The sequence below is a fragment of the Stenella coeruleoalba genome (genome assembly GCF_951394435.1).
Source record: "Stenella coeruleoalba genome assembly, chromosome: 2".
NCBI classification, from domain to species: domain Eukaryota; kingdom Metazoa; phylum Chordata; class Mammalia; order Artiodactyla; family Delphinidae; genus Stenella; species Stenella coeruleoalba.
This window is the reverse complement of record NC_137147.1, coordinates 110402102-110414897: the sequence shown is the minus strand read 5'-3', so window position 1 is coordinate 110414897 and position 12796 is coordinate 110402102. Positions and strand designations below refer to the sequence as shown.

The 12796-nt window shown below is 43.1% G+C and overlaps 1 protein-coding gene across 2 annotated transcripts in view; it reads right to left on the bottom strand.

Moving 5' to 3' along the window:
* The window catches only part of AP3S2 (adaptor related protein complex 3 subunit sigma 2), a 62354-nt gene that overhangs the window by 12056 nt on the left and 37502 nt on the right, over nucleotides 1-12796 (bottom strand). Inside the window, exon 5 of one of the 2 annotated variants that reach the window (XM_079912426.1) lies at nucleotides 8478-8848. The exons of the other annotated variant lie outside the window; for it this stretch is intronic. Within the exon in view, the coding sequence (XP_079768552.1) occupies nucleotides 8714-8848 (135 nt within the window). The 3' untranslated portion in view covers nucleotides 8478-8713. Of the gene's footprint in view, nucleotides 1-8477; nucleotides 8849-12796 lie in introns of those variants that run through there. 2 annotated transcript variants of the gene reach the window in all.

Sequence of the window (12796 nt, the reverse complement as noted above, 5' to 3'; positions counted from 1 at the left end):
ATGAGTCTTTTTTGAGGAATCTACAGAAGAAAACACTTCTGCTAACCAAGAGGTGACTGGAAAAATCGTGGCAGAAAGACTGGCGGTTAGCACTGAATCCCCTTAATGGTAGGACTAAGACAAATGGGATTAGAGTGACAACAGAATGCCCATGCTATATGTTTTGACAATGTAGAAAGCTACAGCTAGCCAAAAATTAGGAAGACGGGGGAAAAAAAGAGGGAGGCAGAATAATAACACTGTTTTCCTTACCCTCAATGGATAGCATTTAAAACCGACAACTCATGTAATAAAGATAAGTTATTTTGACTTTTATTGTGACTTCTTCCCCAATGTCCAAGCCCATAATCATCTGCTACAAACACTACCTTGAGAGCCATCAAATTTTTGATGTAGAGCCCAAAAGATCTTTTCTGCTAGCGAGAGATCTATGCCTTTTTTCTTGTATAAAATTCACTCATAATGTATCATCCACAATTTCCAGTTTCTCTAAAGGAGAGGGAGAACTCAGACTCCTGTGAAACAGGAAGCACAGAATTTTTCTAGATTTTAAGAGTCCTCCACCTCTAGTCTCCTACAGTTATCCTGTCCAAACCTAATTCAACTTCATTTCCTTTTTTAAGTAACTTGCCTTTCCAATGCAAGTTACTTTGCCTTTCCAAAGCAAGTTAAGTTTTCATAGAACAAGTCTCTTTCCTCACTCATGGTTTAGTTGTATATTATTAATTAAGTTACTTATTTACAATACCAATATAACTAGCATCAACAGGTCTGAAACAATCACAACTGACCTTTGGTAAGCACAGTGACTCGTGCAGTGTAAATGAGCAAAGGATGAGCAACTAGGGATTAGTTCACCAGCTGCCCATGTTAACCTGACAAGTCAGTGAAGACTTCCTTCCACTGACTAGGAAGTGGACCATGTAAGATGGGTGATATTTCTTTGAGTGGAGATAGAGGGGCCTTGAGAAAGCTGGAGGTTGCCAAGCATGAGTGTGGGGAGAAGGCAGCCAAGAATCAATACCAAACTCATGTACTTAAAAAACTAGAAAAAAGGGCTTCCCTGGTGGCGCAGTGGTTGAGAGTCTGCCTGCCGATGCAGAGGACACGGGCTCGTGCCCCGGTCCAGGAGGATCCCACATGCTGCGGAGCGGCTGGGCCCGTGAGCCATGGCCGCTGAGCCTGCGCGTCCGGAGCCTGTGCTCCGCAACGGGAGAGACCACAACAGTGACAGGCCCGCGTACTGAAAAAAAAATAAATAAATAAAAACAACCTAGAAAAAAGAGATCACAAAGAATGGTTCTGTTAAATGACAGGAGCTGACTGATGGACTGATCTTAAGGATGCTAGCAGAAATGTAGGTAAGTACCTCAGAGAACACTGAGGGTTAAAGGATCAAACCAACAAACCAACTGATATGGGGGAAAAAGAAATCTGAAACCTGAGTCATGTAGGTAGCAATAAAAACCACAAGAATAGAAGATAGCAAAGAGGTAAAGGTCCTCAAGAGCCCTAAACCCAGCTTAACGCAGTGTGCACTGAACAAATATCAATTATCAAGTAATAGTAATTCATAGCTCTCTAGCAAAATTCATTCAGAAGTGTTTAAACAAAAGTGCTACTGATTTCTTAGTTCCTGGCAAATCCCCTGGTAATTTGACCCAAGAGTAATCACAACAGGGAAGAGTTTAATCTGAATAAAAAGATTAAGATAACCCTAATAAACAAATAGGTTATCTTGATGTGAGGGGAAGGCAACAGAGGAAATACTTTGGGTGATGAATCTGAAATGTTAACAGGTAAAATGCTGGTTGGAAACTGTGTTTTACAAGATCAAGATACATAAATTTATGGCCACACTTTAATGAGTGAAAGTTGGTATTTATAATTCTGTCTCTTAAAACCCCTTAAAGGGACTTCCCTGGTGGTCCAGTGGGTAAAACTCTGCACTCCCAATGCAGGGGGCCTGGATTCGATCCCTGATCGGGGAATTAGATCCCACATGCATGCCACAACTAAGAAGTCCGCATGCCACAAGAAAGATCCCACATGCCGCAACTAAGACCTGGCGCAGCCAAAATTTAAAAAGTAAATTAATTAAAGAGAAAAACAACAACCCTCAAAACAGTCAAAAAGTAGGAATGATTACCAGTCAAGATGTCTATTCCTCTGAAGGCAATCTAACCTGCTATCGAGACTCTATTCTCTCCTCCCCACACATCTGGACATCTGTCTCCTTCATTTTTCTTTTCCAGGAAGCTGTCACATCATCCTCCCTCTGTTGAAGGTACTTGCTTCTATAACTGGATCCACTGGGCATCCAATGTGGCCCCTGTATTCTTTTCTGTCAGTATAAGCTAACTGTTTGAGACCTTCCCCATCTCATTCCCTAGAGGCAATATGAAATGTCCTGATCAGGATACAGACCTATAAGTTTGTACCCTGGGCTCCCTCAGGAAGTGTTCCTGTGACCCAGTTTACTAACAGATGAAATAAGAATAAATCTGGTGCATGCTGAGCATTCAATAGAGCTTAGGTACAGCTTTGGGACTCCTGGAAGGTGTGACTCTCCTGTTCTGAAGAGCTTGAATCAGAGGTTCTGTGCCAACAAAGGCTTGGTAAGCAGTTCCACTGTGAAAATGCACAGAAAGGTGAAAATAACACTGGGAAGCATCGAAGGAGAGAGTTAAATGACTGTTTAACCTGCTGGGACTTCCTGATGGAAAGAAAGCACTTCTCTAATTGAACAAGGGCTTGTAATGCTGATGACTCTGCTGAGAATTGCTAATACTAACCCTCACTACCTTCTACCATTCTTCATGCTGATCCTGTTAAGCAGTTCTGTAAAAATCAGAGACTGCAAAACCATTCTTCCAAGATTTGAGGTGATGAATACTTAAGACTTGGGCCGAGTAAATTCAAGAAAGACTAAGGACCTCTCTAGGCTAAGATAATCACCCTCTTCTCAGTGATACTGCTGTGCCTAGTATGCATCTCTCCTGAGGCACTCAATTCAGTGCACTGTCATATTTTTCACTTGTCTGTTCTTCTCCTCCACCATGATTTTCCTTGAAGGCAAAATCTATGTCATATTCTTCTCTGGGTCTCCAGTGCCAAGCACTGTGCTTCGTAACAGCGGTACTTCATAAATCTGGCTGCATGGATGAAAGAGGCTCATCTGGTTCACAAGTTCTGATTTTGAGGAGACACAGGCCTTTTGAGTTGGCCTGGCTTCCCATTCTGGCACTGAGAAGAACACTCTAACTGCCTGGTACACAAGAGTTAACCTCCACAGATAAAAGTGGGTTAAAATGAGCTTGCTCGTTTCGTGTCAGGATTGATACAGTCTAAAAGGGAAAATAAAAGTGTCACTTCGAGGACAGAGGTGCTCCTTAGGGACACAGCTCTGGAACTACAGGGGGTGGAGACAAGTCAGTTTCAACAAACCTGTCCAAGAATAGAGGATTCCAGGATCTTCAAAAGTTCATCCTTGGTTATGTTTCTCACTGAAGATAAAAAAGTTCTGAATCCAATCCCAGGTCAACAGAAGCCATCACTGTCTATGGCTGTTAGCATAACTGATGCCATCTTGGGCACATACAGTTCCTCCTGTCCTTCTGCTGATCCTACCCGGGACTGTACTGTGCAGTAATCACTTCTCTGTTGTCAGGGGATTGGTATGTAATAGATATTGTTTAATAATCATTCTGACCAGGTGGCCTCTATGCTCTGTTAGTTCCCAAACAACGATGAAGACCTTTGCTGACATATACCTGGTTACCCATGAGACCAGTAACCCATTCATAAATCTTGACTTAGGAATGCATGTCCCATTTCCAAGCACATACCCCCCTACACTAGGTTAACTATGAAACTGTCCCAAGGGCCCCTCGGCAGTGTGGAGTGTAGCTGCAAATGCTTCCAGATCACTGTCTGATCCCACCCTGTGAGTGAATTACCCTATAATAAACTGATCCATCGATTATATAGAGCTGCCTGTCTTGTCTTTCAGTCTCAAGATAGCTTCTCAGTTCACTGGGCACTTTTCGTTCCCTCTGTCCTCCAGCAATCACTAAAAGCAAACTGACCTGGAGCCTGAAGATAACAAACATCACTCTTTTTCCTCCAGTAAAAATACAGTCTCCAGACATTGCTGGCTATGTTCCAAAAGTTTATTTTTAAATATTAAAGTTACAGTGTATTTTTCTATATTTATAATAAATAAGGTTCTCATGCAAGCAGGACACAAAAGCTGACTCAAATCCATGTTACCTAGAATGTGATACCATAAAGCACCCCTGCATCTACAACTAAGTACCATGAATAATACTGTTTCTATAGTAAAATGCAGTTCTATATTGGGATGGCAGGAACCCATCTAGTGGAACTCCACGGGCAGAAAGGATAGTGACATGTCAACACTCACCACACTCCAAGCTCAATCATATCCACAGAAATCTCTAAACTAGATCAATCCCTCTCCAGGTATTCTGCATTGGAGGATGAAAGCCTGCTGTATCACACAAGACAAGGGCTCACATCCCCACTTCGTATCCATACTCTCATATCTTTTTTTATTTTTATTATTTTTATTTTTTATTTTTATTTGGCTGCGTTGGGTCTTCATTGCTGTGCACGGGCTTTTTTTTTTTTTTCTAGTTGTGGCGAGTGGGGGCTACTCTTGGTTGCAGTGTGCGGGCTTCTCATTGTGGTGGCTTCTCTTGTTGCAGAGCAGACTCTAGGCACGCGGGCTTCAGCAGTTGTGGCGCACGGGCTCAGTAGTTGCGGCTGGTGGCTCTAGAGTGCAGGCTCAGTAGTTGTGGCACATGGGCTTCATTGCTCCGTAGCATGTGGGATCTTCCCAGACCAGGGCTTGAACCCGTGTCCCCTGCATTGGCAGGCAGATTCTTAACCACTGCACCACCAGGGAAGTCCCTCATATCTTTCTTAAAACAACTATTACGGGGCTTCCCTTGTGGCGCAGTGGTTGAGAGTCCGCCTGCCGATGCAGGGGACACAGGTTCGTGCCCCGGTCCGGGAAGATCCCACATGCCGCGGAGCTGCTGGGCCCGTGAGCCATGGCCGCTGAGCCTGCGCTCTGCAGCGGGAGAGGCCACAGCAGTGAGAGGCCCACATACCGCAAAAAAAAAAAAAAAAAAAAACAACTATTACCACAGAGACGACAATAAAATGCTCATCAAATACAAAAGAGCATGGTCACAGTGCTTGTACTGGAACAGGAGGATGTCAATATTGCAACATTCAAGTTTTAAAAAAGAACTGTTAATCACTAATAAAATATCTAGTCTACTATATAAAATCTAAGTGCTAATAACTTTTTCTACCCCAAGTCAAAAAGCTTGGTTGGTTTCATCAGTTCCGAGGAAAGGCCTCCAGAGAGTAAGGAGGGAAGAGATTCTTGGTGGGATGGGGTATGCATCATCTCTTTGTCTATGCTAGAGGGTGTGGTGGCTATTAATAGGCCAAAGGATAGGAGGATGCTCCAAGTGGACTCAGTACTGATAGGGGAAGAGAAAATCATCTGAGAGTCATTTTTTCCAAAGTAAGTCTCTAGTTCCCATATTACCCATTTTAGAAAGAAATGAAAAGGGGAAGAGGGCATAAAAATGCCTTCCAGAAACCTGGTATGCTCTGCTAAAGTAAAGAGAGCAGGCAAAGAAAGCAATCTGCTTTGTAAAGTTCTGTTTTTCTCTTTTCCTTGCTATTAGTGTCTCCTGAACCACTTTCATGACCTTCCTTGGTTTTTAGACTAGACGTTTTCCACAGTTTTCTCCAGATGTCTTGTCATGAAATTCCATAAGACCCAATCCCTAGCCCTTGATTTTCTGTCTTTCTCTTTCACTCACATGATCACACAATGAAAAAATGAGAAAATAGTGGAATCTCATCTTATATAAGGTTTAAGTTCTAAAGTCACCAAGTAAGATGGAAACTATGCATAGCCAAAATCCCTTAAATCACCAATGCAGTCCAACCTGGCTAGTCTTTCCTCTTGATTACTTTTTCTTGTCCTCAGTTAAGTACTAGGTAAAGTGGCTGGCTTGTTGTTTAGGGACCACACAGATTGAAAATCTGTATTGTATCTTTAAGAATTAAAATCACTCTAAACACAGTAAGATGCTCATGGGAGGCACATGACAGGCACATGAGAGGAGAGGCAAAGAAGAGCGGATTCAAATCTTCCCTCTCACACTCATTCCAGGCACAGACTAAGGGAGTAGAATTGTGGACAGAATCATTCTGTATTTAGAATTTAATTCTCTTTCTTCTTGCCAAATGGTTAGAGATGAATCTGTATATACTAAGTATGTATATGTGAGCCCACTGTACCCCCACAAACAAGATAATGTATTACGTTCAAGTATTCACTCATTTTCACTAAAAGAATGTGATCTGTAACAATGTCTATTTTTATTTTATTTTTATTTTTTTTAATATTTCCTTGGCCGCGCAGCACGGCATGTGGATTTTAGCTCCCTGACCAGGGACAGAACCCGTGACCCCTGCACTGGAAGTGCTGAATTATAACCACTGGACTACCAGCAAAGTCCCATCAATATCTGTCTTTAAATATGCTTAACATCACAGAATGTTAAAGCCGGAAGGAAGAAATGAAGATAAGATTTGGACCCTGGCCTCAAAGGGCTTAGTCAAGGAGGGAAGATAAAACATGCATGGAATTAACTATAATAAAAGGAAGACTGTGACCCAAGTACAAAATGCTGTGGAATTTTAGACAAGGCTGGGCCTTAAACTAACCAGTAAATGGAAGAGAAGCTATCCAGGCAAGGGAAATGGCAAATCACTCAGTAACTCATTAACTATTCTTCAGGGAATTCCCTGGTGGTGCAGTGGTTAAGAATCTGCTTGACAATGCAGGGGACATGGGTTTTATCCCTGGTCCAGGCAGATCCCACATGCCGTGGAGCAACCAAGGCCATGCGCCACAACTACTGAGCCTGAGCCCTAGAGCCCACACACCTCAACTACTGAGCCTGCACACCACAACTACTGAAGCCCGTGTGCCCTAGAGCTTGCACGCTGCAACTACTGAGCCCACATGCTGCAACTACTGAAGCCCACGTGCCTAGGGCCCATGCTCTGCAACAAGAGAAGCCTCTGCAATGAGAAGCCCACGCACCGCAATGAAGAGTAGCCCCCACTTGCTACAACTAGAGAAAGCCCGTGCACAGCAACGAAGACCCAATGTAGCCAAAAAATAAATAAAATTAAAAAAGAAAAAAGAAAAAAATCATGGTAAAGTCTCCAAACAAAACAAAACAAAAAACTATTCTTTATGCTCTCCAAATAATTCTTCTTCTTTAAAAAGGATTACTCACTTGCTGGTTTTATGTTTTGTGCTCTTTTAAAAAATAAATTTATTTATTTATTTATTTTTGGCTGCATTGGGTCTTTGTTGCTGCGTGTGGGCTTTCTCTAGCTGCGGCGAGCGGGGGCTACTCTTCGTTGTGGTGTGCGGGCTTCTCATTGTGGTGGCTTCTCTTGTTGTGGAGCATGGGCTCTAGGCGCACAGGATTCAGTAGTTGTGGCACACGGGCTCAGCAGTTGTGGCTCACGGGCTCTAGAGCACAGGCTCAGTAGTTGTGGTGCATGGACATGCTCCGTGGCATGTGGGATCCTCCAAGACCAGGGCTCAAACCCGTGTCCCCTGCATTGGCAGGCAGATTCTTAACCACTGCGCCACCAGGGAAGTCCTGTTTTGTGCTCTTGAGTATGTATTGTTGACTGTAGCCAAGTATACTCATTGCATTTTACTCCTTCCTTAAAAAAAAAAATTCCTATAATGAGTCAGAGTTCTCTGTGAAGTAATTTTTTTAAAATGTTCTAGCAGGACTTTCTTTTTTGTCTACTGTTTCATCCTCCCTCATTTCCTGCCTGTTTGCAATATTGGTCCCAAATACTAAGCACAACACTTTGTAAAGAAAATGGTCCAGGCTCTGTTCTCTTGAATTTTATCCTCTCTCTGGCTGGTTATCTGTTAACAAAACATGAGCTTAATACATTCTTACCACATTGAGGATGCTAAAGCAGGAGAGGACACTAAGGGAGTATAGCTGTGTGGAGAGTGCAGGCTCTGAAACCAGAGTCCAGGGTCTGAATTCTGTCTCTGCCACTTACTAGTTGTGAGACTTTGGAGAAACTGAGGCATCCTAGCTCTAAAGCTCAGTTTCTCCATCTGTAAAATGGGGAGAACAAGAGTTCTTACCTGACATACCTATTTAAAGATAAAATAAAATGATGCAGGAAATAGGGCTTCCCTGGTGGCGCAGTGGTTGAGAGTCCGCCTGCCGATGCAGGGGACACGGGTTCGTGCCCCGGTCCGCGAAGATCCCACATGCCGCGGAGCGGCTGAGCCCGTGAGCCATGGCCGCTGAGCCTGCGCGTCCGGAGCCTGTGCTCCGCAACGGGAGAGGCCACAACAGTGAGAGGCCCGCGTACCGCAAAAAAGAAAAAAAAAAAAAAAGAAGAAGAAGAATCACTGCTATGGGGGGATACAGAGCCACTGAAAAATTCAAACGAGGGAGTTAGTCAAAAACACACTTTTAATATGTCATTAGGCAGGTGTGTAAAGGGTGAAGTTAAGGGGGTAATATTGAAGGCAGAGAGAACTGTAGGAAAAAAGTAAAAATAAAGACAAAAATCATCATTTATTGAGCTAAGCAGTTACTCATTAACTCCAATCCTCAAAATAACCGTGAATGCATGCCGCGGAGCGGCTGGGCCCGTGAGCCAAGGCCGCTGAGCCTGTGCGTCCAGAGCCTGTGCTCCGCAGTGGGAGGGGCCACAGCGGTGAGAGGCCCGCATACTGCAAAAAAATAAAAAAAAATTAAAAAAAAAAAAAAAAACCGTGAATGGTAGATGCCAAGACTCTTTGATTATAAATCACACCATTATTTTATGTATCACTAAAAAGGAAAATGTTGAAATGCTAATTAAACTGTGAAATGCCATTGACTGTAAGACAAATCTGGATTTGATATGTAAAGTTATTAATATTACCAAAAAAGGGAGTCTAAGAATCAATTAAATATGGTATCATCCCTGTTTTACAACTGAAGAAACTGAGGCACAAGGAGGTCTTTAGGAGGGATGCCTAAGTCACAAAGTTAGAATCTAGTAGAGCCAGAACCCATGAAGCCACTTCAGGCAGAATCCCACTCAAGGAACACAGGGCTCCTCCTGAGTCCACCCAGATGTTATCTCCCAAGGGAGCAAAGGCAAAGCTAAGTGATAGACTGATGTATGCCCTGAAACTAGTGGGTGTACACAGCTCATAACCTTGAAAGTTGAGGTCTAATTAGAATCTAGTTTTTAAAAATAGGCCTCTAGGGCTTCCCTGGTGGCGCAGTGGTTGAGAGTCCGCCTGCCTGCCGATGCAGGGGACACGGGTTCGTGCTCCGGTCCAGGAAGATCCCACATGCCGCGGAGTGGCTGGGCCCGTGAGCCATGGCCGCTGAGCCTGCGCTCCACAACGGGAGAGGCCACAACTGTGAGTGGCCCGCATACGGCAAAAAAAAAAAAAAAAAAAAAAGGCCTCTAGCTGTGTTAATCAGACATTATATCTGAAAAGTGCTTTGAAAATTAAAAAAATTTAAAAACCACACAAAATTTGGACAACCAATCAACTGCAACAATTAACCTACCAACTATATTTGAGTGCCCTGTACTGTTCAGATAACTAACAAACTATTACATATTGACACTATTCCAAGAGTTTAAAACCTATTGGAAACAATTAGGAATAAAAACTTTAAAGCAAGAGTAAGAAGACAAATAACTTGGAGACCTACAATACTGGAGTTCAGAGAAGACTTCATCAAATGTAAAACTTGAACTGGGTGCTGAAATCTTGAAAGCTTGTTAGGGAGAAGATGAGGGTATTTCAGGGTGGAGACAAGGCATAGGCAAAGGCAAAGAAGTGGGAATTGACAAGGTATGTATGAAAAACAGAGGAAGACTGTCTGATTGGCCTGAGGGGTCTCCGTTCCAAAGCAGAGACAGCCTGAGGGACAAGAGGATCCACAATCCAGAGATCCTTTGAGGTCAGAAGGAAGAATGTAGACTGAAGGGAAAATGGGAGAAATGTTTTCTATGGAAGATTAGACTGAGTGAAAAAGGTTGGGAGAAATACTGGATATAGCTGCTGTAGTTACCTAGAGCTGATATATTAGTTACCCAGGAAGGAAAAGGAAAGGAAAGGGGAAAGGAAAAGAGAAGGAAAGGCAGAGGTGGGACTGAAGCGGACCCTGAAAGAAGAACCAATACCATTTTGCGACCACTTGGAAATAGAAAGCAAAGTACACATCCGAGATTTCATGCCTTGAAGAAAGATGATATCGCTGACAGAATAAGGAAAGTTAAGAAGAGAAGACCACAGCTGAGTGGGTAAGTGGGTGAGGGGTAGGCAAGAGAGGAGGTGAGGAAAGTAGGAGAAAATGAGCGGTTTGGTGTACACTAAGTTGGAAGTGATGGCAGGTCATCCAGATGGAAAGGTGCTGTACACTCCCATAAACACAAGCCTTTAGCCTGGGTCAGAATGAGATGTAGATCTGTCGCCCATCTGTATCAAAGCAGACGAGTGCCCAAGGATGAATGTAAAAAGAGAAAGCCAGCAGGGTGCCAGGGACAGACCTGTGTGGAATGTGCCCATTTCTCTCATTCTGTAGGTAGGAAAAGAAGCAGCAGTCTTAAAGCCCAAGGGGGTCAGGCCCAGTCAGCAAGGAACCTTCCATTCCTTCCCTGAGGTTTCTAAACAACATTAACATGATTCTTCTAGGGTAAATTCAGATATATTGATTCTGAAAATCTAAAGGGATGCACTTTATAGTGACTGGGCAAAAAAACAGGAAGTGCTCAACTCCAGGCTTTGACAGGATGACTTCCCTTCAGTGCTATCAGGAGTTCAACTGCAGGTGGATGGGTCTGGGCATCCCTCTGCCCTAACCTGCTAAAAATGTCTCACGGTACAGACCTGGCTAACTTCAGAAACAGATGGAGCAACTTGTTCTCTACAGAATATGGACCTTAATTCTTGGGGTCATAAGCAGATAAGGCCACAAAGATTCATTAATGACCAAGACGTCAATGTAGCAAATTGTTTTCCCCAATCTAGATGGATGTGCTTTCAGACTCATAAATGTGTCCTGAGGTGTACTCTGGGCCATTACCACTACTGTGCACACACTCCCTTGGCCCTCCCACTTGTACTCCGGAGTTAATCACCGTTCCTAGGCAAAGGTGAAGGGATACTGTGTAGACAATCTACAACTTATCTAGCTTCAAGCTCAGACTTTGCCTCAGAGCAGGAGACAGCAATTTAAACTGTTTACTGTATAAAGCTTACATTAAGAGAGGGCTGTACTCTTTCTTTAGTGCACTGGACCTAGAAGACCCAGGGTGATAAAGAAGCTATATATATATATGCACATGGTACAACATTTTTGAAAAGTTAGTCCCCACACTTACCTAGCTCCCCTCTCCAGAGGCAGTGATGACTTTTCCGCTCCTCTTTCCCCATCCCTACCTCATCTCCTATTATTCCCCCTGCTTTCTCACTTCCATTCGGCTATACCAGCCCCAAGGCCTTTGGACTTGTTCCATTTACCTGGAATGTTCTTCTCCAGGGAAGAATCTATCTCTCTCTTCTCTTACTTTCTTCTGGTTTTTGCTCAAATGCCATCTTATCAGGGATGCGTTTCCTAAGCACCCTATATAAAATATCAAGCCATACCTACCCACCCCTCAACCTGCTTTATTTTCTCTCCTGCACTTATTACCACCTAACATTTATTTTATTTTGTCTCCCTCTAGTAGATATAAGATTCATGAAGAAAGGAATTTTTGATTAACTATTTCACTGGTAGTAGATGGACAAATGAATTCAACAATGAATAACCAGTATGTGCCAAGTATTGTGCTAATATCTGGAAATACAGTAGTGAGCGAGACAGTCTGATCCTTACCTTAACAGTATCTGGAGGTGGCGGGGGGGGGGGGTAAACAAACAAAAGAATGAAATAAATATTTACTATGTCCTAAGCACTTTCCATATATTTAATGCTCAAATCCACCATATAAGCTAGGTGCTATCACGATTTCCTGTCCACACATAAATTCCTAAGGCACAAGCCATATGGTTCTTAAGCGGCAGAGCCGGGAATCAAGCCGAGACATGCAGGCTCTGGAGTGTGTGCTCTTAAACAGGCAAATAAGCAAAAACAACACACTGTGTTAAATGTCACGGCAAAAGTAATTGAAGGTGCTCGGGTGGAAACAAGACAAGTACATCTATTTCAGTCTATGGGCAGTGAGGGGAATGCCAAGAAGTTTTCCTAAAACCTTTCCAGAACTGTCAGTCTGGAAATACAGGGGGATAGAGATTCAGTTTTGGACATAACTGAGTTTGAAGTGAAGTGAGTTCGGATGGTACTTTAGGAATCACTAGCAGAAAGATAACTGAAGTCATGGGATTGTGTGAGATTTCCTAAGAAAAGAGTGTCTAAAAGAAAAGAGAAGAGGGATCATTTAAGAGGTAAGAAGCTCAAAATGCCAGATGAAATGGCCAGAAAGGTAGATAAAACCTAAAACTAGAAACAAAGAATGCTTTAAGAATGAGGAAGTATCAAAACTGCTTGGTGAAAAGGGCACTGGGGAGTGTACATTGGACTTAGAAACAGAGGACAAGGTTCTCCACAGTCTGACCATTATCTACTTCTTCAAACTTCTCTCGGCCTAATCCCATACACACACCCTA